Source organism: Caretta caretta, chromosome 22, assembly GCF_965140235.1.
Source record: "Caretta caretta isolate rCarCar2 chromosome 22, rCarCar1.hap1, whole genome shotgun sequence".
NCBI lineage: Eukaryota > Metazoa > Chordata > Testudines > Cheloniidae > Caretta > Caretta caretta.
The window spans coordinates 22,148,827-22,175,618 of record NC_134227.1 but is presented as its reverse complement, the minus strand read 5'-3'; the positions used below and the strand labels follow the sequence as shown (position 1 = coordinate 22,175,618).

Here is a 26,792-nt window from a genome sequence, read left to right as displayed (position 1 = left end):
TTGCAGATAGTGTTTTCTTTTCTTCTCCTCCTTTCCCCCCAGCTTTCTCTCCACACATGCACATTAGCTGTGTGAAACTACAATATCCTGCTTGCAGCTAGGGACTGCTCTATGCAGCCTTCTTCAAGGGCTGCTGCTAGTATAGCACATTCTTGTGCATAACTCCCATCTGTCTCAGGACTGGCCTCATTTGGTTCTCTTTCTCACTGCATTTCAGTGACCACTAGTGACCTGGTTCTCAAGAGCAGAAATATCCCTGGCATTGTGAAAGCTCGGGGAGTGTCATGCTTCTGCTGCAGTATGTCCAGAGCGGCTTGTTGTCTTAGCAAGTCTGCAAGATAGTGTCTAAGTGAGCCTTTTGCATCTATCAGTCCTGTAAATGACACTTGTACAGTACACAGATGACACAGACATGAGCTTTCATTATTAATAAGCAGTGCTTCCTTAACAAAGCTGTGGTGTTTAGTGTGTTAATTTAGGGTTGAATGTTCCTTCTCAAAGACGCCCTCAGGAGACTGGTTTGTAGATTACCACATTTCTGTTTGCTGTAAATTCTTAATGTTAGTTGCTCTGAGTGCATTTTAAATATTTTGTTTTTAATGCCTGTCATCTTGAGGTCATTCCTGATCTTCCCACGGTACCAGACAAGACATAAAAATACTGAAGTGCTATGCTGTTTCCATCAGTTTTTTCATCTTGGCAGGGCATGCTAGTTCTCATTCATGACTAGTTGTCTCAAATACACTGGTTCCTTTTCAAGTACCAGAGGAGTCATTTGGATACATTGGGGAGAGACAAAGAAAAAGAAACGCATACTTCCTGCCCACCCTGAATCCTTCTCTTACATGCATGCACAAAATACTTTGAAGGCCAAGTGGGTGAGTTACTTCAACAGGCTCTCATCTTTGGGAATCTGGATTTGAAAGATGAGTTGAAAGGCCATATCCTAATCCTGTGTACATATTTGCTTATCTCACATCTTCCCTGTGCAGTTTGGCACCATTGGCAGTTGCTGCTTACGCGGAAGCCAGGACTGCACAGTCAGAGTTGTGGAGGAGATTAGTGCAAACATGTCTGCCCTAAATTGTACGCAGCTTGTACTTAAGAGCAGCATAGAAAACTGTTTGACTTCAGTAGTGAAAAGAACAAGGGGACATAAAGTGAAGTGTTCAGCATCTCCTGTAACTTACATGTTCCTTAGCTAATGCTCAGGCACTGCTGAGGCTTTGTGTGCTTGTGCAGCCACGCTGAAATGTTGCTGTAGGGTGTAAAATTGAGGAGAATAATGAGCATGTTGCTCTTTCTAGTCTGTTGCTTCATGATTCTTTGCCATGGTAGCGTAGGTGGATAGATAACCTCGCTCTGGTCCTAGCTCTTCAGAAGATGATGATGATGAAATTCCCTAGCCTCTCTCATTCGGGAATATGGAGGAAGGTTTTATACAGGTCACTAGCTTTACATAACCACTTCAGTTTCCAGGAAAGCAGCATCCATTTTTGCATGTGGGAAGGCATGTTACCAAAGCCCCTTCACGTCAATCTGAATGTTTCACTTAGCTTTAGACTTTTTGGAGTTTATTGAAACCAACATTAGTTATAAGCTGCACTCGTGCTAAGGGCGCTTTCATGGCCACTTGTGCTAGGCAATTCCATCAACACATCTGCCTAAAAACGGGGCTGGACTGGGGGAGTACCATTATATAAGGCACTGGTGAGACCTCACCTGGAATACTGTGTGCAGTTCTGGTCTCCCATGTTTAAGAAGGATGAATTCAAACTGGAACAGGTACAGAGAAGGGCTACTAGGATGATCCGAGGAATGGAAAACTTGTCTTATGAAAGGAGACTCAGGGAGCTTGGCTTGTTTAGCCTAACTAAAAGAAGGTTGAGGGGAGATATGATTGCTCTCTATAAATATATCAGAGGGATAAATACCAGAGAGGGAGAGGAATTATTTAAACTCAGTACCAATGTGGACACAAGAACAAATGGATATAAACTGGCCACTAGGAAATTTAGATTAGAAATTAGACGAAGGTTTCTAACCATCAGAGGAGTGAAGTTTTGGAATAGCCTTCCGAGGGAAGTAGTGGGGACAAAAGATCTATCTTGCTTTAAGATTAAACTCGATAAGTTTATGGAGGAGATGGTATGATGGGATAACATGGTTTTGGTAATTAAATATTCATGGTAAATAGGCCCAATGGCCTGTGATGGGTTTTTAGATGGGGTAAGATCCAAGTTACCCGGGAAGGAATTTTCTGTAGTATCTGGCTGATGAATCTTGCCCATATGCTCAGGGTTTAGCTGATCGCCATATTTGGGGTCGGGAAGGAATTTTCCTCCAGGGCAGATTGGAAGGCCCTGGAGGTTTTTCGCCTTCCTCTGTAGCATGGGGCACGGGTCACTTGCTGGAGGATTCTCTGCTCCTTGAGGTCTTCAAACTACAATTTGGGGACTTCAATAGCACAGATATAGATGTGAGGTCTTTTTTAGGAGTGGTGGGTGAAGTTCTGTGGCCTGCATTGTGCAGGAGGTCAGACTAGATGATCATAATGGTCCCTTCTGGCCTAAATATCTATGAATCTATGAATCTATGAATAGGACGTGATTTCAGATTCCTTTGCTCTCGAGGAGGAAGAGTGGAATTTAATTTCTGCTTTTTGGTTGGGCTGATTTTAGCAACGCAATCCCTAAATGATGTAGTCTGTCACTTCTGGAGACCTGGGTCCAAACCCTGACTTAGGTTCCAGTTGAGGAAGGTTTGCTGATCTCATCAGAGTTCCCCATTTTTCCAAAACATCTCATTGCTAGGCACAATTCACAGTGACTGCATATAAGAGGTTTAAGCCTGGAATAGCAGCAGGTGCTGCAAATCCAGACTAAGGAGCTGTGTCAGAATTTAGGAGAGAAGCTCAAGAACAGCACAGACCAGCTGTAGGCCAGGGCTGGGAGAGGTGGAAGGTACACTGGAGGAGGGACAGCCTGGGCTGGGCTGCAGGTCAGTGTGTGTGGGTAGGAATAAACCCAGCAGGGGCTGCTTTAGTGCATGATCAAAGTGGATTGGCAGAGTTGTCGTGGGGAAGCTTTCCCAGTTCCTGCGTGCACTGTGCCTGTCTCAGATCAGCCTTCTTGATGTACTTGTGTGAGCGCACAAATAATCTGATGGAGAATGCTCAGCGTGGTACTGTACTCAGCCTCTAAGAGCAGATCACCACCTTCCTTTGTTTAGATAGATTTCCTAAAGCAGTTTTCTGCTAGGCTCTTAAGCCATAATACACTGGAGTTGTGCTCTGAAGAGCTTGTGGCTGGAGACAGGGAAGCCATTGACCGTAGCTCTATGTGAATGGCTTTCTCATTTGGACCCTTTAATTCTCTTAAACAAAAAACCCCTTCTCCCTGTTCTGGTGCAATATCTCTGCAGGATGGGGAGTCCTGAGAAGCCTGCCTAGTCTCTGTGTCCCATACAGTTTAGCTTGCCGGCTAAATCTGAGGCTTCCCAACCTGAAGCTTTGAGTATCCAGAGCTTAACTGCCACCAAACCAAAAATAAGCCAGTGAATTCTAAACGTCACTGTCAGTTATATCACCCCGCCACACCCCACCGGCCCTTGATTCTTTGGCATGGACTAATCAGTGACTTCTTCAGTTATTCCTTTTGGCCCACTTACATGGTATGTCACAAAAACAAGGGAAAGCAGGGAAATTAGTCTAATCCGGGAATGATGCATGGGATAACACTGCCAAGCAAGAAGCCATGGAGAGCTAGTTAGTCAAGGGACCTCTGTAGGGAGGGTTCACCAAAGACGTGGATTTGGAGACGAAACCTTGGCTCTTGCATAGGGAGTGGCATAAAAGAAGGTGCAAAGCCACCTTTATGTCAGATGTAGGAGCATCTGATGGTCTGAGATCTTTGCAGTGCACAGCTGGGTGAGGAAGGTACAGGGTGGCACCCTTAACTACATTTCCTTGGTCTGGTTGATTTAAGTTAGAGCCTTAATGTTGTTTCAGTATTTTTGTTTCATGAAAAATAATCCCCTTTGCCAGAAGCAGATGCTCTAGAGATTTCATAGAGGCTTTATTTCCTCTTCCTTCTGGGCTTTCTCCAGACTGAGGCCCTCTTTGAAGCCTTAGCTCATGAGTGACACATTGAGGAAAGGGGGAGGGCTGGAATGCCTGGAGGGGTGGCCTGAGCCATTTGAAAGGGCATGTTGAGCAGCTCCATGAGTCTGAGAACAGAAGTGGCTGAAGAGCTGTGTGTAGCTAGTATTGCTTTACAGGTGCTTAAACTGCCCTGGTTTCTGGCTTTCCAACAGATCCCTTCTGAGCCTCCTGATTAACAAGTGCCTTGCGCTTTTGCTAAGCACTGTGCAACTTCATGTGACCATGAAGAATTCATGACATTCTCTGCCCTCAGCCTGCAACACTTGAAGTGACGGTTCAGCCACACCAGCTGTCTCCTGTTAGTTGGACAACAGTGAAGGGTTTAAAGAGAATTAATTTCACCCTCTGCCCCTCCTCAGTGCCTTGCTTTAGGAGTCCTAGGAGTTCTCGTTGGAACATTCCTATGATGGCTGAATTTGCAAGGTCTTGTAATGCGTATGACTGTGCTGCCCTTGGTTGCTCTTCAGTCTCATTAGTTTCATGTCTATGGAATGGCTGTTTGTGTCTCTGTTAAACTCCAACAAAGCCCCATTCCGATAAAAATTCTCTTTAAATCCACTAAAGCTGTAAAAAGTGTATCATAGGAACAGGACTTGCCAGACTAGATCAGACAAGCAGTCCATCCCTTCTAGCATCCTGTATCTAACAGTGACTAACACCAGCTGATTTTAAAGATGGTGCAAGAAGCTCCAAAGGGGGCAGTTATGGAATAACTTTCCCACAGAGGCAGCTTCTTCCTAACGTTCTTTACTCAGTGGCTGATGCCCTAAGGAATGAGGGTTTATTTCCCTTTTAAAAATGTTCTCTTATCCCAGGTGTTCCCATTGTCCTTATAAATGCCTAATCCTTTACTTTAAATCATCCTGAGATCCTCACCTTTGAAACCTTGACGCAGTGAGTTCCACAGATTAATTATGGATTCTATAAAACATTATTTTATCAGTTTTAAATTGCTTGTTTTTCATCTTCATTGAATGTCCTCATGCACTTGTATGTTGTCCAAATGCGGAAGTAAGGCTCCTCCTGTCCTTTCCTGCCCCCCTCCATTGTGCCAACAAGCTGGAGTAGCTCTGTGTGCCTTAGGGACTCTTAGAACAATAGTAATGTCACAGTAATTCCTAGCATTTTAATAGCAGTCTTCCTCACAAGTGCTTTTCAAAGGAGGGGACGTGTCCTCTTCGTTTTACACATGAGGAGACAGGCCCAGACTGCTGTAGTGTCTCCCTACAGGAGGATCTGGATGACCTTGTAAACTGGAGTAATAGTAATAGGATGAAATTTAATAGTGAGAAGTGTAAGGTCATGCATTTAGGGATTAATAACAAGAATTTTAGTTACAAGCTGGGGACGCATCAATTAGAAGTAACGGAGGAGGAGAAGGACCTTGGAATATTGGTTGACCACAGGATGACTATGAGCCGCCAATGTGATGTGGCCGTGAAAAAAGCTAATGCGGTCTTGGGATGCATCAGGCGAGGTATTTCCAGTAGGGATAAGGAGGTTTTAGTACCGTTATACAAGGCACTGGTGAGACCTCACCTGGAATACTGTGTGCAGTTCTGGTCTCCCATGTTTAAGAAGGATGAATTCAAACTGGAACAGGTTCAGAGAAGGGCTACTAGGATGATCCGAGGAATGGAAAACTTGTCTTATGAAAGGAGACTCAGGGAGCTTGGCTCGTTTAGCCTAACGAAAAGAAGGTTGAGGGGAGATAGGATTGCTCTCTATAAATATATCAGAGGGATAAATACTGGAGAGGAAGAGGAATTATTTAAGCTCCGTACCAACGTGGACACAAGAACAAATGGATATAAACTGGTCATCGGGAAGTTTAGACTAGAAATTAGATGAAGGTTTTTAACCATCAGAGGAGTGAAGTTTTGGAATAGCCTTCCGAGGGAAGCAGTGGGGGCCAAAGATCTATCTGGCTTTAAGATTAAACTCGATAAGTTTATGGAGGAGATGGTACGATGGGATAACATGGTTTTGGTAATTAAATATTCATGGTAAATAGGCCCAATGGCCTGTGATGGGCTATTAGATGGGGTGAGATCCGAGTTACCCAGGAAAGAATTTTCTGTTGTATCTGGCTGATGAATCTTGCCCATATGCTCAGGGTTTAGCCGATCGCCATATTTGGGGTCGGGAAGGAATTTTCCTCCGGGGCAGATTGGAAGAGGCCTTGGAGGTTTTTTGCCTTCCTCTGTAGCATGGGGCACGGGTCACTTGCTGGAGGATTCTCTGCTCCTTGAAGTCTTTAAACTACGATTTGAGGACTTCAATAGCACAGATATAGGTGTGAGGGTTTTTTTGTAGGAGTGGGTGGGTGAAATTCTGTGGCCTGCGTTGTGCAGGAGGTCAGACTAGATGATCATAATGGTCCCTTCTGACCTAAATATCTATGAATCTAGTGACTTGCCTAGGCAGAGTCAGTAGCAGACTTAGGAACAGACCCATATCTCTGGATTCCGAGACCCATAGGCAAACTGCTTTGGGGTACCATGTGACAACTGGCATGCATCAGCCACATGAAAACCATCTTATCTCCTGATGTGCTGATCACTCCTTGCCCTGTACATGCCCTGTGATGTGCTGTCACTTGGCTTAGCTGTTAACTGCTATGCTTCCATCCTGAGTCCTTGGGACTTCACTGAAAGAAATCTAATACTTGCACTGAGGCAGAAATGTTGTACTAAAATGTGTAGTGCATCTAAAGCACTCCCAGATCTGTCCAACCTCTGGGACAGCCACAATGCTCTTCACTTAGAGAGGAGACACAGTAACACCCTTTCCCCCCTCCACCCCAGGATCCATTCATAACTTAATACTTCTGCTGTCGAAGGGCTGGTGCCTTGCATTCTCCATTGAAAATGATCTCTGTGTATCTTCTTTCACTGAAATACGTTGAGGTTTTTCTTGCTCTGAAGACTCAGCTGGCATAAGGTGCGAGCTAGATGAGTGGTGTGAGAAGTAGCTGCTGCAGTTGGCAGAGGCTCCACAAGGGGAATTCAGTGTGGTGCTTGGGCATTTTTAATGGCTGCGATAAGAAAGATGCAGTATTTAAAAATTAAGCAGTTTATGGCTAGATCTGATGTGAAAGGAACAATTTGCATTTTATTCCTTTACATCTAAATTGCTGCTTAATTTATTGAACCAGTTGTGATAGTTTTTTAAAAAATATCTGCCTGTGAATTTGCATCTTAATGTTATGCTGTGTTCATTCTTTTTTAGAGATTCTTGTGTTGTAAATAGGAAAAATAATGTTCACAAAAATGTATAATTTGTTAACTGCAGACAAGGCTCCATCTTTATTGGGGGAGACGCCAGCTCCTATTTTATAGAATGCTTTAATGGAAAATTTAATTTGAAAATAAGACATTTTCTCTGGCTTCAGGTTGCACTTGTCATCAGTTTACATGGTGTAAGCTTAAGTCAGGTGTGGTGGTGGTGCTTGTTATTGTAAGGAAGTTGGGGAAATGTGTTTTCCTGCATTAAGCCTGCATTTGGTAATCCTGCCTTGGCAGCCTGTTAGATGGTGATTGTGGTTTGCCCTTCAACCCTGAAATATGGGCTGTATTGCATTGCCAGAGTAAACAAGTATGTGGAGAGTAGACGAGGGCCACCTACAGGCTGTAACAAACATCACAGGGTTGATTCTGATGGTTGCTTGTTGAATGAAAGAGGGAGTTCATATTTCATTCAAAAACTGGACTTCAGTGTTGGCTGGTTTATAGGGGAGAAGTATACTGAATTAAAGGTGTATATATATAGTGGTGGTCTAGTCGTCTGGTCTCAGGATATTTGAAGTGGTGAGATAATGTCTTTTATTGGACTGACTGTTAGTGAGAGAGACAAGCTTTTGTGCTTACACAGAGCTCTTCCGGTCTAAAGATATACAGACAGACAGATTTGGCCCCAAATATCAATGCTTTCAAAGCAAGCTTCTGCAAAACCTAAATCCAATAAAAATGTTACCATAGACTTCAAAAGTTGATTTTTGCTGTACGAACACAGGGTCTGCACCAACATTGTCTTGCACGTCGCTATAAGGAAAAGAAAACCCATGCTCTTGAGTGGTAGAAGCCATCGATGTCCTTTGGGAGTTGGGGTCTTTCTGCCCTTGTGCCTTGCAAAACCTCCCGCAGTTACTAACTTTTGGTCAGCTGAGGACTGAGGGCTATTGTGCCACAGTGCCGCATGGGGTCCCTTTAACTCTGCTGAGCTGGAGATCTTGTTTTAATTTTGCTTTGCGTGGAGCGTGTGCCTAGTCCTTGTAGATGCTAAACTCAGACATCAAATGTCTGGAATTTAATCCCACACTTGCGTCGAAGACTGAATCAGGCCTGACACAAGGCATGTGTATATTTGCTGTTCGTCAATGACCCTGTAGACAGAGTAGTGTTGTTGTCCGTTACTTTGAAAAAATACCCTTGTTCCTGACACAATGCAAAGCTGAGTCCCTCAGGAGGTGTTGCCCTTTGCTACTGAAATACTCATTTTCTTGTTGCTCTCTTGTAGAATGTGAGCACTTGATCCGCCACATGCTGGTGCTGGACCCAAGTAAGCGACTGTCAATGGAACAGATTTGCAAACACAAGTGGATGAAGCTCGGGGAAGCTGATGCAGAGTTTGACAGGGTGAGCAGGCAGAAAGGCTCTGGTGTGTCTACATGGTGAAAGGGTGTGGGGAATCCAGTATGCGGGCTCTAGGGAGGAGGGCTGAGTACTGGCCCTGCCTGTGCACAGTACTGGCCGTGTGTGCACATTGGAGACCATTAGAGTGGCTCAAAACTAAATTAATGTCCTGTGTTAAGAGTTCACGATTCCCAAGTGCAAGTATGCTGTTATTTCTTTCCCCCCGCAAGGACTCGCTGTCGTCCTTGTCTTAGTGCCCTCTCCTCTCTTGGACTCTAGATCATTCATCATCATTATTTTAGTCTCTGTATCTCTAGGCCATTGGGTTTCTTTGATTGCCCTGCTGATACCATACCTGGAATCCTGGTTTCCAGTTGCATTGGCTATGGGCCATAGCTGGCCCCCAAGATCTCATGCTAGTGTGGAGTGAGATGCTGTTTCTGCTCCTGCTTTGTCCAGGCAGGCCACTGTACCCTCAGTGTTTAGATACTGTGCCGAGCTGCAGCATGGGTCGCGGGCCCTCCAGCTGTAGGCTTGTGGCACTGGTGGTTTATGGCGTGTTCCACCTAGTGAACGTTTGCTGCCCTTGGGGTGCTGAGCACTGACAGTCTTTCTGTGCCCTTACAGTTAATAGCAGAATGTCAGCACCTCAAGATTGAAAGACAGATGGAACCACTGAACGAAGATGTGCTCTTAGCAATGGTGGAGATGGGGCTGGACAAAGAGCGCACGCTACAGGTAACTCGAACCAGCTTGCAAGTGCCTCTGTTATCGGGCTGTCGCCTGCAGCTGGTAAATGTCATGTTGGTGGCTGATCACACCTGCCAGTTAACGCTTTCTTCTGCAGAGTGGGTATGGAGAGGAAGGGGATGTATTTTCATTACTAGAAAAAAAAATTGATTTCTTTTTATCCTTCCCTTGCTAGTCACTAAGGACGGATGCCTATGATCACTACAGTGCAATCTATAGCCTGCTCTGTGACCGATTAAAGAGACACAAGAATCTGCGCATTACAGCACCTCCCAGTATGCCACGGACCATGACCTTCCCCACACCAGCTAACATCCAGGTGGGTCTCAGATAGATGGGGTCATTTCATCGCTGCAGGTTTAGTCGTAACTTCCCCCAGCCTTGCAAAGCTCAACCTGGTCAGAGCTTGTTTGTTTAGCTGGGTAAGTAGAATAACTTGAGTTCCTTCATGACCATCCTCACCCTGGTAAGGAGAGAGGAGAAGATTCTTTGCCTGAGTGGTAAGTATTTTCATGTGTGTCCATGTTACTGTTCTCTTGGGGTTTGCAACTTTCTGGCCAACGTGCTGCTGGAGCCTAACCCTGTTTTGCTTTTCATGAAAATGCTCCAATTTCTGCTGTGCAGCATCTGGGAATGCATCTGAGTTTCAATAGCAGGAGTCTGGAAGGGAGCATGGGTGGGAGAGGTGGAGGAAGATGTAGTTGAACCTGGAGTTGGGATCCCTTCTGCAAGTGGCTAATGTGTTCGGAAGAAGGCGATCCCCCCTGAAGAGCGCTGTGCTACCTGGGCTGTTAGTGGCTGACTAGTAGGAAGAGTCACAACCCAAAGGATGTGGCTGCAGATTTTAAAAGGGAAAAGAAACCCCCCAGTTGCTCATTGTTTTGATTTCTTCTGCTTTGCAGGCGGAACAGGCAGGCAACCCCGTGAGTATCAATGTGCCGCAAGTCCAGCTCATCAACCCTGAGAACCAGATCATAGAGGCAAGTTGCTTTCCATTGCTGACTCCTGTGAGCGCCCTTTCTTCATGACACTTTGGGCTTCTGGCACCTGATTTCAAAATCTCTTGTATTTTTCCCCACTCCAGACTGATGGAACAATGAACTTGGACAGTGATGAAGGGGAAGAGCCATCCCCTGAAGCCCTGGTCCGTTATCTCTCAATGAGAAGGCACACTGTTGGAGTCGCAGACCCACGGTTAGTATCCAGCTCTTTCTCCTGAGTAGGAGCAGAGGGACCTGCTCCTGCCTTTTTAAGGGTCCCTCTCCACCCCAACGGCATTCTCTATGAATCCATGGATGATGTTCCTCTGGCTTTCCATGGCCTCTTGGAGGTACCTGAGTACGGGATAGTGCTTTGATTTGGAGGTTGTAAGAAGCTCTTACACCTTTGGGTTGCTCCTGTTGAAAGGTCAGAGGTTTTATATAATCTATTAAAATGATGGATTCATATCTTAATGGGAAAAACACATCAAAACCCCACCCTTCAATATTTAGGAGTGAAATCCCTTTGCTTTCCTGCTCCCGTCATATATAGCTCTGTGGTGAATGGGATGGCAGGGTGGGATTCTTGCTCAAAAGCATGATCTTGGCTGGGTGGGGAAGGGAATCAGGTGCCACTTGAATGGCAGAAATCCATGTCTTTTCACTTGAAAAATCCACTTTCCCAGTGGCCTGTGTGGCAGGCCTCTCCGGCAGGGACACAATTTCCTCTTTATCTCAATGAATCAGTTGCTATTTCTGGCTGGCTTTGCTTAATTGGGGGCCATGTTGGCCAGAGAGGCAAAGGAAGTCGGAAAGCTATGAGCCACTTTATTTTTAATATCTTAGTGTCTAGAGACTAAGTATCATGGTGCCAAGTGCAATTTTATTTTGCATGAATAGTTAGACCTGGAAAATCCCAATTCTGAGAACCTTAAGGGCACATTAAAAATGAAGAACTTGCTACACTTAGGTCCAGGCCCCACTCCTGAGCCAGAGAAATCCACAGTGAAAGCCAGTGAGAAGTAGAGCTGACGGTAGCAAGCATGTAGATTGGTTTGCTTGGCTTATTTCTAAGTCCCATGTTTCTGAATGTGATTGCTCAGCACGGAAGTGATGGAAGATCTCCAGAAGCTCCTGCCAGGCTTCCCTCGTGTCACTCCCCAGGCTCCATTCCTGCAGGTGGCTCCAAACATGAACTTCATGCACAATATGCTGCCTATGCAGAACCTGCAGCCAACTGGACAGCTGGAGTACAAGGTACCATCCGCTGTGTATACTCCACAACTGGAGCCAGTGCTACGTGGAGATATAGGCTGCAGCTCTTGGAGAATCCCCCAGTCTGCTCCATAGGTTTAATGATCGATTTGATCGCTGAGGCTGGACCTTAGTTCTATTTGATGTCGCTTACCGCCTGGGATTGTCTCTCTTGTAGTTCTGAGTAAAAACAAACACCCCACAACTTGAAATTCAGAAACTTGTTTGATGGGGCGGGGGAGATCAGTGATCTTAGTAGCAAATCAGACCGGGGACCTTGGTTTCCAAGCGTGTGAAACCCAGAGGCCCAGCCTGCCTTATGGCTGAAGCTCAGGGCTGTAAGTTGGAAGATCTGGGTTCTACTCCCAGCTCTGCCACTGACGGAGAGAGTTCGGGCAGGTCATTCCACCACTCTGCTTCAGTTTCCCCAGGAGTAAGGTGTTGAAGATCCTTCGCCTCACCCAAGGCCAGTTAGGCTGTTCCCTTGGTATTTATACAGTGCTCTAAGATCCTCCAGGAGGCACTAGAGGAGGAGGAATATTCGGTGATAACTCCTCTGTGTTCTTCCTAGGAGCAGTCCTTGCTGCAGCCCCCCACTCTGCAGTTGTTGAATGGAATGGGCCCTCTAGGGCGGCGGGCTTCAGACGGTGGAGCCAACATCCAGCTGCACGCACAACAACTGCTGAAGCGTCCTCGAGGCCCTTCCCCGCTCGTCACTATGACTCCAGTAAGTAGCAACAGAAGAACAGAGTTGGTGGCATGTTTACAAACACGTCCTCTTGCTGGCAGAGCTGGCAGTGAAAGCTGGGGTTTGGAGTGGCGTGTGCAAAAGAACCGCAGAGGCGGACAGGGAATGAAATGTCAGTTTCCCAGCATTGGCAGGGACTCGCCACCTGCCATTTGCTTTAGCTTTCCCTCCCTCGGGAGGTTCATCCTACAATAATGTTCCGTTTTGGGAGCGTTTTCTCACCGTTTTCCTTGGCCCTCTCTACCCACCTGCTCTCCAGAGGCAAAGCTGAAGCAGGATTCAAAGGAACCTTTTAAAACAGATGGTGGCTTCACTGCCAGTATCAGCAAATTCCTGGCCATGCTGTCGCTGGTGTCATCTCCTCGGTGCAGCGTATAGAAGGGCTGGTAGCCTCCCTCTCCCACGATGCCTGTGGTCCTGGAACTTAAACTACTTTGGCCCTTCAGTTACCACGTGCATCACAAGCACCTCTCCTTTCCTGGCAACCCTTCCCTATCTCACAAGATCCTTGGACACTGCTGCTTGCCTAGCATCTGGCTTTTGGTCTCCTCCTTCGTGACACTGCTTCCAGGGAGACCCATGTTCAGAATTGGCATGCCTGGCTGTCTGGCTTTAGCCCCTATCTGAGCAGTGCTGACCATTGGGGGCACATGTGTTCCTCAAGCCAGCCCCCCATTTGATTGTCTGCTTCCCACTGGAAGTGTCTGTGTCTGGGGAGTAGCTGTATGTTTCCAAGATTAATGTTCTGTTTACTGTCTAGGTTTCTAGTCTTTGTTCCTTTTTGTTGTCTTGGGATCTTCCTGGGGTTGTCAGCTGGAATCTGCCCAGTTGAGTATCTTTCTCCTTCCATTAATGACCTGCACAAACTTGCTAGCACTAGAGGCCAGGCGTCTTGCTGCTGTGAGGAATGTGACCTGCTGACGGGCCTTTTATTTCTCATTTATTAGTAGCAATTTAAATATTTCTCTTCAGAAGTGCTGAGAAGAGCATGATGTTTGTAACTCTCTCGCTAAGGTTTCTCTGCCACTCTCTTGCTTTATTTATCAGAGAAAGGAAAATCTGCCAGTGTTAATCTCCAGGGTGTTAATGTGGGCAGTGCTTCCCCCTGGAGGTATGTGTATTACTGAATTTCCTGCTAGCACCAAAAGAAGCTGCCCCTATATAGGTTGCACTGTGTAAGGGTGAGATGGTGAGGGTGTGTTTTTTGGAGGAGGATTCTGAGTGCCCCCAAATGTCTGGTCCTTAATTGTTCTTCTAGAAGGTCAGGTTTCTGCAGCCCAAGATAGTGTTGAATAAGCCACCTTCTGGAGCCCATGGTTCCCCTTTCCTCTCTCCTCAGGCAGTGCCAGCAGTTACCCCTGTGGATGAGGAGAGCTCCGATGGGGAGCCGGATCAGGAAGCTGTGCAGAGGTAACATCCCATCTGTTGGCCTTTCCCCTTGTGCTGTTGGAGAGGCTCACCCTATGGTGCCCTAAAGCTGATCTAAAAAACCCAACAAATCAACCTCGTCCCAAGCTGCAGGTGTTGATTTATGGTGAAGGTTTCAACTTTTCCTTTATGGGTGCCTGTTTACGCCAGGCAATTACTCTACCTGACACTAACAGGCAAATGAATAACTTTGTAAAATAACCTGACAGCATCTGAAATTCTGCAGGCTGTCTGAGCAATAGGTTATCCAGAAACTCTGAGCACTAAACTCCTTTGCTTAGGGTGTACCAGCATGCAAACCAAACTAACCTGCATAGTGAGTGCTAAGACACTGCACCCTCCCTCATCCCTGCTGAGTGACTGGGGAAGTGGTCTCATTTTGTCTGTGCAGCTTTTGGACCGAGACCTGCAGTAAACATCCAACTCTGATGCCTTGAAGTGAGTTTGATAAAAACTTGGGTATCTATAGTCATTTAGATTTCTAGCCATAGCAGTAGGTCCCGAAACAGTCTGCTCCGACACGTGAGAGGTGGTCCAATATCGACTCTGAAACGTCACTTCTCTCCCCAGCCAAAATACGTTCCGGGGTTCTTCCTCCAGCCGAAAACACGAACACTGTCCTTGCCAATACTTGCAGAGCAGTTTTTGTGTAGCTACTTTTTCTGCTAAGCAGCTGGTGCAGATGATCCTCCTTATTAAGTTCCATGGATTTTTCCCAGTCCTGGTGGGCAGGAACTTGACGAGAACAGGCTCTCTCTCAGCTGTTACGGATATTGTCCTTCCAAGAAAGAGGCAAATAACTGCCGGGTGGGCAGCAGGCAGGTATAGAGGTGAGGGAGTTGCTGCTAAAGCCATTTAATTCCCCATAATATTCCTAAAGCCCTTGTAAACTCCACTGGTCGGTCTCAGTGCTGTAAAACAGAAGGGTTCTAATGGCAATGGGAAGTTGGGTACAACAGTGGCTTGTCCAGGGCATGTGCCAAGATTCCCTTGTCTACTTGGCCTTAGAAAACAGCCAAACATAGTACACATTAAAGAATGCCCTGTGCTTCCAGTGGCTAGGAGTCTACACATTCTGGGTAGCCGAAGTGTGGCCCAAGGAGCTATACAGTGCCACCCATGGTCATTCTCATCTTCATTATGGAGGCGTGGCCCGCGGACACTGCAGGCCCCAGCATGCCATGCTCTAACTTGACGAAGAAGACTGGCCTTCAGTCCATGCTGAAGGTTGTATCGTGGCGTCAGAACTCTCCCGGGATGGCACTGCTCAAATCTGGGACCTGCAGTCTCCATGGGACACTGCTCCAAACTGGAAAGCTGAACAAACCTGCAGAGTTTTCCATTTTGGACAAATAAGATGCAGCCCTGTGGCTCTTGGCAAATTGCCAATGTGTCCTCATCTGGCCAAGCTTAAGGTGCTTTTAAAATCTCTGCTTCCAGCTGAACCCTTTAAGGTTCCGAGAGTCAGGCTTGGCAGGTAGGGTTTTGAGACCAAGGGTAAAACTTCCAAAAATGTATGCAGGACTTAGGAACCCAAGTCTCACTGTAAGTGGGATGCAGTTTCTGAGGTACCTAAGTCACCTTTGAAAATGGGGCTTAGCTACTTTTGAAAATATTACCCCCCAAATCCTCCTTGTGTGCGCTTACGCCACATTCTTCATAGCCGCTGGACGGGACCAAGCTTAAACTGTGCTAATGAGTGCCCATTAACCCTCCATCTCCCCACCCTCTTACGCTGTGACATGCCACTAATCACCAGTAGAAGAGTAAACAGTATTAACACCAGGGACAGAAGCTAATATTTATCTTTTCAGAACACTGGTTTGAATGCCCTCTGCAATGACCGCAGAGCAACTTTTGCCCTTGTTTGTTTTAGATTGCCTGACCTTGAAATAGTGTGCATTCCATTCCCCATGCCCAGGGCACAATCGCATCTCTTCAGAGCTTGCAAAACGTTATTTTCCACCCAAACAGTTGCAGTTCATGAGTGGATTGTTCCCTGGAGCCATGAAATAAAGTGACTGTAGCAAACCACAATTGTGAAGCTCTTTGGGAAACTCTCCTTGTCTCCATCAAATGGATCTCAAACATTTAATGGCTCAGATTTTGGCAAGTCACCACACCACTAAGTATTCTTCATTCTGTTAACTTGCTGCTTTTTGTGTCAATGGATAATGCTTTTTGCAGAGCCATAGTTTTAGGTGCTGCTGTTTCCCCTACTGTACAGGTTTTAGTTACAGACACAAAAAAGAAATCAACTCAAAGTATTTGTAACCCCCATTTTACCCTCTAGCTTTGTGTAGGCCAGGAATCTTTGTAGCCATAACTCATCACCAGAGCAGCTTCACCTGCGTTAGCAATGGTGGGAGGGTTAGTCTAGTCCAGGTACAGGCATTGATTCCACTCTGTCCTCAAACCTTGTCAGCATTTCCACCATTGCTAGCACCTGAGAGCGCTGCCTGCCCAAGAGTGAAGAATATCCAAGGATAGCTACATCCTTTGCCATCTCGCTGAATCAGGCCCTTCCTGCCTTAGCGTCCAACACAAACACAAAGGGAACAATAGGGCTAAAAATCCCCAAACCAGCCCTGAACTTGTCTACAGCCGAAAGAGGAAGCGCTTAGACAGCCGGGGCTCCTGCTCCAGGAAGGGAATGGGCTGAATTAGCTCCTCACTTTCCCTCGCCATTTTTGCTTTAGGCATCGTTGGTGCAGCCTCCGTACATTGATTCCCAGACTCTGCTCGAAGTGTCCAAGAGTGGGGACTAGATGGCGCACTCACACACATGCTGTTCCTCCCTCAGAACCTACATTCAGATCTGGGTTAGATCACACACACAGTGCAAAGAGCAGGCCACAGCTAATCTCCAGCAGTGGTAGCAATGTCGTAAATGCATCATCTGATGTGGGACCATTCGACGTGCTGATCTCTGCTCAGACTCCAGACTGAGAACGTCGCAGGTGAGGACTGAAGTGCGCAGGCTGAGCCAAGCAGGGAAACGTGCACAGCATCTGTCTGCACTGTGCTGAGCTCTCTGGCCAAATGCTGTAAGCGTTACTCACGCAAACAGTCCCATGGGCATAGTGCATATTACGTAAGGCAGACAGTGCTATTACCCTTCAGACTAGCACCACTTTAGGGGAAAGAATCCCTACAGAAACTAACTAGTCACTGGAGCTAGATCTAAATGAATGTGCTTGAGAATTCCCCATGAGATGAAGTAGAGCTTTTCTCCTGAGATGATTGGCCATTCTGTTTCTTACCAAGTTTGGCATTGGAATAAAGCTGGCTATGACTTCAGTCCTCTGCTAAGCAGTTAACGTCCCTTTAACCTGACAGGCATTGGCAGTACGGTTTGCTCTTTCATGGGTGTTCTACAACTCACAGCAGGCTCTGAACACTGCAGCGAGCATTTTTCTTTCCTAATTACTCTGGATTATCTGCTTCTGCTCCCTTCTCTTGGAGTATTCCCATCAGTCTCTTCCATTTATAAAATGTGCTCCTGCTTGTTGCAGATACTTGGCAAATAGGTCAAAAAGGCACACTCTGGCAATGACCAACCCTACAGCTGAAATCCCTCCAGACTTGCAGAGGCAGCTAGGACAGCAGTCTTTTCGATCCCGGGCTTGGGCTCCACACCTGGTACCCGATCAGCACCGGTGAGTAATGGCACCGGCCGTTCGGGCAGCTCTGTGCCAGGGAACCCGCTCAGATGTCATCTGAATGGAGTGCAGAAAAAATCCAGCTTGGCATAAAGGGGTTAAAAGAAGAAAGGAGCAGACCCCAAAGCAGAAGCTGGCTGGCCCTGTTGGACATGCTTCATTTCTGAGCAGATATAGGCTCCTCACCTGCTAAGTGCATGGCGCATTCACGGGCAGGGATCAGTTGGCTCTTCCCCTCCAGTCCCACTTCTGTGGCTGGAGATGATTTGCCAGGATGGCTGCCTTAGCCCTGGGGCTGGGATTAAGATTAAGCGATCCAGATTAGTGGAAAGATTTGTTAATGTACTAGTAGGCTCAACCCTGTAGTGAGTAGTAAATCTGCGATGGAATATTCAGTAGTGGAATGCTGTATGAAAGGCTGCACCACGAGTAAACTATGCGTAGGTTTAGAAACCTCACTGCACCAGAGTTGTGTGTTTCCACTGCAGAATCTCCATGCAAAGCTCCCTGTTTGTCATTTTGTTTCTAATCCAATCCTCTGGTGGAGAGGGTTGGGGGAGAACAATTATAACTTTTGTGACTGAGGGAACTGCTGCAAAACTGGATCCAAGTGAGCTAAAATTCTGGAGGAAGGGCCCTCCTGACTTTGAGAACTATTAATTCTACAGAGTCCTTCAATGCTGCAGCAAACTTGATGCTACTGCCACAGACACCCCTGCACCTCGACCCCAAAGCACTGAGGGGGTGACACACATGTGAGCGGTCGAGCTCGTTTCTCTTTGGTCTCAGTTGCTGAACAATTGAGAAAGCAGTTACCTAGAAGACCAGATTTGTGCTCATGTTAAGTCCTCTCACCAGCTCTCCCTGGCAAGCTTGTCACAGCGCTCTTTACTGCGGCCAGATCCCTGCTGAGTTGAGCGTTGGTGGAATCAGCAGAGACAGGCGAACGCTGAGCAGACTGAGTCAGCACTGGTGCCATGCTGGAGCATAACCCTTGACTTCTCCTGGGTAGAAAGAGAGGCGGGAGAGGAGGAGTAAGATTTCCTGGGTCACAGAGCTCGTTATAGGAAGAGAAGAAAAACAGTTGCAAATTAAATAAACAGAAAATATTGTACGTCCTGCTTCCAGGGTCACTTCAGAATGGAGGTTTAAATGAAGCCATTGAGGTATTGTTATAAGGCTCTTTAGACCAAGCCCACCCTGCCCCCTCTGGCTCTCATCATGTGTCTGCTCCTCTGTTTTTACATGCACAGGATAGCATTGGCTCATTCCAGATTCACAATTTTACATGTCGCAGCAGAGGCCTGTAAGCCTGTGGAACTACAGACATGCCTGAGATCAAAAGAGAGGAACTTGAAAATCAAATCTGGCCCCAGACCAAGCGCCTGGAAGTCTCTGTACACCTCAGACATAGCTAGCGGAAGGCTGTGTCTTGTAGTGTGGCAAAACCTGCAGTAAACCACAAAGTACTGGCTCGTGGACAGCTGTCAGCTTTTATTCTGGTGCTTAACTTAGTCTGTTTGAAACTGGTTTGTACTTAAAAAGGTCTCAAAATACGTTAGTCTAGAAAGCCAGTCTGGAGCCAGGGGCAGTGTGACTGTGCATCATCCTAGCATGCTTGGGAGCCTGATGCACAATGCTCACTTTCCTCGTTTGCTTCTGCTGCCCATTACGGAGTTGGAAGGTCAGATGGACAGGTTGGCTTGCTGACTGGCAGAAAGGGAACATGGGAGCCAGCCACTTCTAGCCTTAGTTGGAACATATTTCAAATTGTAATTAATTAAAATAAGTTTTACCAAGCAGGGCTGAATATGTGAAAATAACTGGAACTAACATCCTGGAAATGTTGCAACATGAATGAGAATCTTACTCCTGCAAGGGGTAGCTTCTCCAGCAGAGATTCAATTTTGTCTTTCAGAGCAGGCTTCAACAGAGACCTCTGTACATACATAAAATATTTAAAGTACCAATTGTCTGTCTAACGTAATTCAGTTTGAAGCACTACTATAGACCGCCGGGATCCAATGTGGATATGAATAGAGCCCTTTTTCATGTTTTTAATAAAGTAAATACTAATGGAAACTGCGTGATCGTGGGAGACTTTAACTTCCCAGATATAGACTGGAGGACGAGTGCTAGTCATAATAATAGGGCTAGGATTTTCCGAGATGCGATAGCTGATGCATTCCTTCATCAAGTAGTTGCTCAACCGACTAGAGGGGATGCCATTTTAGATTTTGTTTTGGTGAATAGTGAGGACCTCATAGAAGAAATGGTTGTAGGGGACAATCTTGGTTCAAGTGATCATGAGCTAATTCAGTTCAAACAGAACAGAAGGATTAACAAAAATAAATCTGCGACTAGAGTTTTTGATTTCAAAAGGGCTGACTTTCAAAAGTTAAGGAAATTAGTTAGGGAAGTGGATTGGACTGAAGAACTTATGGATCTAAAGGCAGAGAAGGCCTGGGATTACTTTAAATCAAAGCTGCAGAAGCTATCGGAAGCCTGCATCCCAAGAAAGGGGAAAAAATTCATAGTCAGGAGTTGTAGACCAAGCTGGATGAGCAAGCATCTCAGAGAGGTGATTAAGAAAAAGCAGAAAGCCTACAGGGAGTGGAAGATGGGAGGGATCGGCAAGGAAAGCTACCTTATTGAGGTCAGAACATGAAGGGATAAAGTGAGACAGGCTAAAAGTCAAGTAGAGTTGGACCTTGCAAAGGGAATTAAAACCAATAGTAAAAGGTTCTGTAGCCATATAAATAAGAAGAAAACAAAGAAGAATAAGTGTAACTGCTAAACACTGAGGATGGAGTGGAGGCTAAGGATAATCTAGGCATGGCCCAATATCTAAACAAATACTTTGCCTCAGTCTTTAATAAGGCTCATGAGGATCTTAGGGATAATGGTAGCATGACAAATGGGAATGAGGATATGGAGGTAGATATTACCATATCTGAGGTAGAAGCGAAACTCGAACAGCTTAATGGGACTAAATTGGGGGGCCCAGATAATCTTCATCCAAGAATATTAAAGGAATTGGCACCCGAAATTGCAAGCCCATTAGCAAGAATTTTTAATGAATCTGTAAACTCGGCGGTTGTACCATATGACTGGAGAATTGCTAACATAGTTCCTATTTTTAAGAAAGGGAAAAAAAGTGATCCGGGTAACTACAGACCTGTTAGTTTGACATCTGTAGTATGCAAGGTCTTGGAAAAAAAGTTTGAAGGAGAAAGTAGTTAAGGACATTGAAGTCAATGGTAAATGGGACAAAATACAACATGGTTTTACAAAAAGTAGATCGTGCCAAACCAACCTGATCTCCTTCTTTGAGAAAGTAACAGATTTTTTAGACAAAGGAAACCTAGATTTCAGGAAGGCGTTTGATACTGTGCCACATGGGGAATTATTAGTTAAATTGGAAAAGATGGGGATCAATATGAAAATGGAAAGGTGGATAAGGAATTGGTTAAAGGGGAGACTACAACGGGTCCTACTGAAAGGTGAACTGTCAGGCTGGGGGGAGGTTACCAGTGGAGTTCCTCAAGGATCAGTTTGGGGACTAATCTTATTTAATCTTTTTATTACTGACCTTGGCACAAAAAGTGGGTGTGCGCGAATAAAGTTTGCGGATGATACAAAGCTGGGAGGTATTGCCAATTTAGAGAAGGACCGGGATATCCTACAGGAGGATCTGGATGACCTTGTAAACTGGAGTAATAGTAATAGGATGAAATTTAATAGTGAGAAGTGTAAGGTCATGCATTTAGGGATTAATAACAAGAATTTTAGTTATAAACTGGGGACGCATCAATTAGAAGTAACGGAGGAGAAGGACCTTGGAGTATTGGTTGATCATAGGATGACTATGAGCCGCCCAATGTGATGTGGCCGTGAAAAAAGCTAATGCGGTCTTGGGATGCATCAGGCGAGGTATTTCCAGTCGAGATAAGGAGGTGTTAGTACCGTTATACAGGGCACTGGTGAGACCTCACCTGGAATACTGTGTGCAGTTCTGGTCTCCCATGTTTAAGAAGGATGAATTCAAACTGGAACAGGTACAGAGAAGGGCTACTAGGATGATCCGAGAAATGGAAAACCTGTCTTACGAAAGGAGACTCAAGGAGCTTGGCTTGTTTAGCCTAACGAAAAGAAGGTTGAGGGGAGATAGGATTGCTTTCTATAAATATATCAGAGGGATAAATACCGGAGAGGAAGAGGAATTATTTAAGCTCAGTACCAACGTGAACACAAGAACAAATGGATATAAACTGGTCATCGGGAAGTTTAGACTAGAAATTAGACGAGGGTTTCTAATCATCAGAGGAGTGAAGTTTTGGAATAGCCTTCCGAGGGAAGCAGTGGGGGCCAAAGATCTATCTGGCTTTAAGATTAAACTCAGTAAGTTTATGGAGGAGATGGTATGATGGGATAATATGATTTTGGTAATTAATTGATCTTTAAATATTCATGGTAAATAGGCCTAATGGCCTGTGATGGGATGTTAGATGGGGTGGGATCTGAGTTACCCAGGAAAGAATTTTCTGTAGTATCTGGCTGATGAATCTTGCCCATATGCTCAGGGTTTAGCCGATCGCCATATTTGGGGTCGGGAAGGAATTTTCCTCCAGGGCAGATTGGAAGAGGCCCTGGAGGTTTTTTGCCTTCCTCTGTAGCATGGGGCACGGGTCACTTGCTGGAGGATTCTCTGCTCCTTGAAGTCTTTAAACCACGATTTGAGGACTTCAATAGCTCAGATATAGGTGAGAGGTTTTTTGCAGGAGTGGGTGGGTGAGATTCTGTGGCCTGCGTTGTGCAGGAGGTCGGACTAGATGATCATAATGATCCCTTCTGACCTTAGTATCTATGAATCTATATGGAGCTAGATTATCTTCTGTTTTGTTTTACAACCAAACCATCCTCAGGGATGCTCTAAAGACTTGTTCCCTAAGGGCCTTTCACAGACAAAGACCGTTGCTCCAGCCATGGTGTTGTCCGCTCATTTTCTGTCTGGATTGAATTGGTACAAAGCTAAACCCATCTGGGCAGAGAAGCTAACTGGGTCCTCACATGTTAGTTTTTGCTTTTGGGTGGAGAGAGAGCAGTGTTTTGTAATACTCTTAAAGAGGTACTCTTGAGGATGCGTGTGCTTGGGTTTGACTCATATATGGGAACCCAGATTGAAAGGGAAGTTTGTTCCTGGAAAAACGTCTTCTGACCTCCAGTTCTGGAAGGGAACTGAGAGGGAACTGTCATAAGTTCCTCTACAACCATTTGCCCTGGTACTAGGCTTGGTCCATTTATTCTCTGATGCGTGTCTCATGATGGCATGGCACCAAACATTTAGGCTGCTGGTTGACTCTGCATTCAAGGTGATGGGATGGGTGGGGAAGAATCTGAAACAAGACAGCCCCTAGCAGTGAAAGAGGGTTCCCTCTCTGTGCAAAGTCATCACATTTCTTCCCCCCCCTCTCCCCCCACCACCACTGGGTTTAGTGCCTTTCTGAATGCGGATGCCAGCCTCTGCTCTGGCTCAGAGTGGCTACAGGATAGACCCTTTCCTGCCCTTGCGGTGTTAATCTTATACACCCCCACCCACTGGTACTGTGACACGGCAGGTTTTATCTGCGCGTACTGGAGACTTAAAAGTGTTTTAAAAACTTTTTTGTTTTGCCATTATTGGTTTTATCTTGAGGCCCCCCTACAAGTGCAGCTTCCTTGTTTGACCCCCGTCCCCCAAGTCCATCCCTATGTAGTCACATGAGGTGTAGCATTTGGTAGAATACGTTCAGATCAAAATTCCCTCATCTTCAAGGCCCGATGTATGTTAGTGCTTGGAATAAACCAGTCTGACAGGTTCACTAGCATGTGTCATCTAGGAAGCCGAAGATCCTGGAAGCCTGTGTGTGTGCTGAGAGAGGGCAGGTCTTGCTGCAAGGTGGTGGTCTAAGCTTTTTTGGCATTCGAATGGGAAGCCTCCATTCCGCACACATGTCAGGGTTACTGGTGCCCCTTTTGATGCACCAATTAGTATTTTCCAGTTTTCCTTCTTTCCCAGGTATCCATGGGATATCCTTGCCTTCTCTCAGTGAAGTCTCTCTCTAAGTGTACCTGCAAATAAAGCATCTGGGTTAGGAATGGGGGTGAGGTTGTTATGCTGGTCCTGCTTCTGGGCTTGTTTCAATTAGAATTCCTAAGGTGCTGGCCCACTGTATTTTAGAGTTAGACTCAGCAGGCAAGCTCCAGCTGAGCTTTTTAAGGTCTCCTCTTAGAGAACAGGCCTTGCCATAGAGAGACAACTGTTCCTAGCAGCAGAATCGCCTTGTCTAAGGCAGCAGCATTCCTGATGGGCTCCTCCTTCACCAATTCAGATAGATGAACATGCAACAATTTTTCTTAGCACAAAGTATTCCCATCCCACTGGAATATAGGGACGCTCCAGTTTAGCAAAATGTCACCGTGTAAACTCTGAGGCACGGTGAATGAAAACGGCTCTCGGATGGAGAAACGCCTTTCCGTTCTTAGCTGTTGAATGGTTTCTGCAGGTCGGTGGAACCAAGTGCCAGGCCAAGTCATATGGTCAGTTACAGACTGGTGCCCCAGTTATAATCTAGTTAGGATATAAATCAGACTGGCAAAATTTTAGAGAAAATATACCTACCCCAGCACCAAATGGACTTGCTAATCCTGTACCCTGCTGGTGATGAATAAACTAATGGCACTTTACTTCTCACTCTGAAACAGAACTTCTGGGCAGGCAGAACTTGGTAGAGCTGATGTAAATGAAATGTCTCTGTAGCTGAGTTTGTTTTTCAGCTGACATCACTAACCTACTAAACTACTTCCCCATGTGTTTAGCTCCGTTTACAAGGACTCAAACACCCTGCATCTCCCCACTGAGCGCTTCTCTCCTGTTCGCCGCTTTTCCGACGGTGCTGCCAGCATCCAGGCGTTCAAAGCCCACCTGGAGAAAATGGGCAATAACAGCAGCATCAAACAGCTTCAGCAGGTAAAGGAAGGAAGCGGGATGCAGTGGATCAGGTTAGATCACTGACTTACTGGCAGAGGAAACAAAGGAGGAAACCTTTCCTACTGCATTGTCTCCTGGATCCAAACATTCTTCAGAGCTGCAGCTGGGAAGCTTATCCTCCCCCTTCTGTGTATTTGAGTGTGCTTTGTAGAATTGCCATCATCCTCTTTATCTCTGCTGCAGCCTTGGGGGCTTCCCCCTTTTCTGGGGACTTGACATATCACTATAGAAACACGCACAAGGTCCGAGAAGTCAGGCTCAAGTGAGGAATGTGGGCCCTGATACCTGTGCTCCCTAGACACTGTCTCTGAGTTTCTTCCCAAGACTTGCACACAATGAAATCAGTCCCCAGAATCCCATTTCAAAGTTGACATGGTTGGTTCTTGGTCCTGGCCTCCTTGTTTAATTGGTTTGAATGACAAACCGTGGTGCTGCACAGAGTAACCAGACTGAAGAACACTCTTGAAAATCCTCTTAGCCACTCCAGCTAAAAGCCACTGGTGCCTTCACCAGTTTTTAATGGCAGTGAAGTTCCATCGCCGTCCCATAGCATGCCATGCAACATTCATTGAAAGGCCATTTTGCTCTGCTGTGGCATAAATTGCATAGTCCTCTCTTTGACCTCAGTCGGAGTCTTGTAGTTGATTTCAGTTGGAGCTGGATCGGGCCCTGAGAGAGGAATTTCCCTGTGCAGCACAGCAGGAGCACGAGATGCTAATTTAATCTTGGGGTTTTCATGTCTGATGCTTTTCACTTGCATTCCTTGCAGTTGCAGTGTAAGAAGACTAAATAGCCCATGAATTTAGTTCCATGAGCATCTATTTCTTTCTCACTGTAGGAGAGAGCTGGAATGACCCTGGTATTAGGCACACACATGCTGCTAAGTACATGGATTAGGATTTCTATCCTGCAGTTTCTTCTTTTTCTCTGGCTCTTTCAGCCAAGGAGACTGCAGAGTGAAAGCCGTTTTGCACAGCAGGGTTGCTGGGCAGGAAGAGATCACGTTGTGGGTGTATTGCATTCATTACAGGAGTGTGAGCAACTGCAGAAGATGTACGGTGGGCATATGGACGAGAGAACGCTGGAGAAGACACAGCAGCAACACATGTTGTACCAGCAGGAGCAGCATCATCAAATTCTCCATCAGCAGATTCAGGTACTGGAACTGGGACCATGGTCCCTGAACCCTAACCAGGTTTTCCTGCAGTGTCACAGGTAGAGGTATTGAATGGCCCCGTGGGACTAGGGAGGAAAACTGCTGTATATGTGGCAAGTTAGATTGCTCGACCTGCTGTAATGAGGAACAAGGGGGAAGGCTTTTCATAAACAATGCATGTACAGCTGGTAGGATAGTGAGAGCTTCTGTCTCAGGTTGATTAATTTATTGGTCCAAACTCTCTCAATCCAGATGGAACTGACTAATTGCAAATAACTTTTTGTTCCCCTCCTTTCTGGTGCCTGGCTCAGGATTGTATTCGCCCACCTCAGCCATCTCCACCCTTGCAAGCTCCTTGTGAAAACCAGCCAGCTCTGCTCACCCACCAGCTGCAGAGGTAAAGAAAGGGGTGTGCTTTGGCAAAGTGCTGTTGGGGGGGAAAGAGGGGGGAGAGGGTGAAGCTGTCACTCAGTGATGCACTGGGGCCTGTCCCAGAGCCAGCTGGGAGCATATAACCTTAGAGAACTGGTCCTCATTCCTAGAGGCCTGTGCAGGCTGCAGCTGGAGCTGTTGGAGCACATGTCTCTGGCAATCAGGCTCTTAACATTTCTGACCGAGAGAACCTTGAAAGTAACCTGATGACACAACATTGTTTTAAATTGACACGGAACAGCTGCTTGTTGGCCAACTTGAAAACAAATGCTTTTCAATAATAGCATGAGCACTTTCTCTAGCACCTTGTATGCCAAGCCATTTATAAACACTCTTTAGACCCTTCCCCATCCCCTCTGTTGGCTAGCAAATATCATCCCATTTTACAGATGAGGAAGACTGAGGCAGAGTGGGAGAGTCTTGCCATAGGTCATGGTGAGTCAGGAATAGAATTCAGGATTCCTGAGTCCCAGGCTTGTGCACTAACCACTGGGCAATACTCCCTTATCCAGATAGCTAATGAAGATAAAATAGAAATTATGTTGCAAAGCCTTTA

At 46.0% G+C, this 26,792-nt stretch overlaps 1 protein-coding gene across 7 annotated transcripts in view; it reads left to right on the top strand.

Annotated features, from left to right (window-relative positions):
- SIK3 (SIK family kinase 3) overlaps nt 1-26,792 on the top strand; it is a 152,218-nt gene that overhangs the window by 112,470 nt on the left and 12,956 nt on the right. For 5 of the 7 annotated variants that reach the window (XM_048827167.2, XM_075122252.1, XM_075122250.1 and 2 more), the window contains exons 7-18: nt 8,681-8,799; nt 9,424-9,534; nt 9,722-9,865; nt 10,449-10,526; nt 10,631-10,740; nt 11,630-11,783; nt 12,352-12,507; nt 13,868-13,938; nt 17,472-17,615; nt 24,477-24,627; nt 25,679-25,804; nt 26,116-26,201. In XM_048827167.2, the coding sequence (XP_048683124.2) occupies nt 8,681-8,799; nt 9,424-9,534; nt 9,722-9,865; nt 10,449-10,526; nt 10,631-10,740; nt 11,630-11,783; nt 12,352-12,507; nt 13,868-13,938; nt 17,472-17,615; nt 24,477-24,627; nt 25,679-25,804; nt 26,116-26,201 (1,450 nt within the window). The remainder of the gene's footprint in view (nt 1-8,680; nt 8,800-9,423; nt 9,535-9,721; nt 9,866-10,448; nt 10,527-10,630; nt 10,741-11,629; nt 11,784-12,351; nt 12,508-13,867; nt 13,939-17,471; nt 17,616-24,476; nt 24,628-25,678; nt 25,805-26,115; nt 26,202-26,792) is intronic. The other 2 variants (XM_048827172.2, XM_048827171.2) reach the window with 1 other exon arrangement.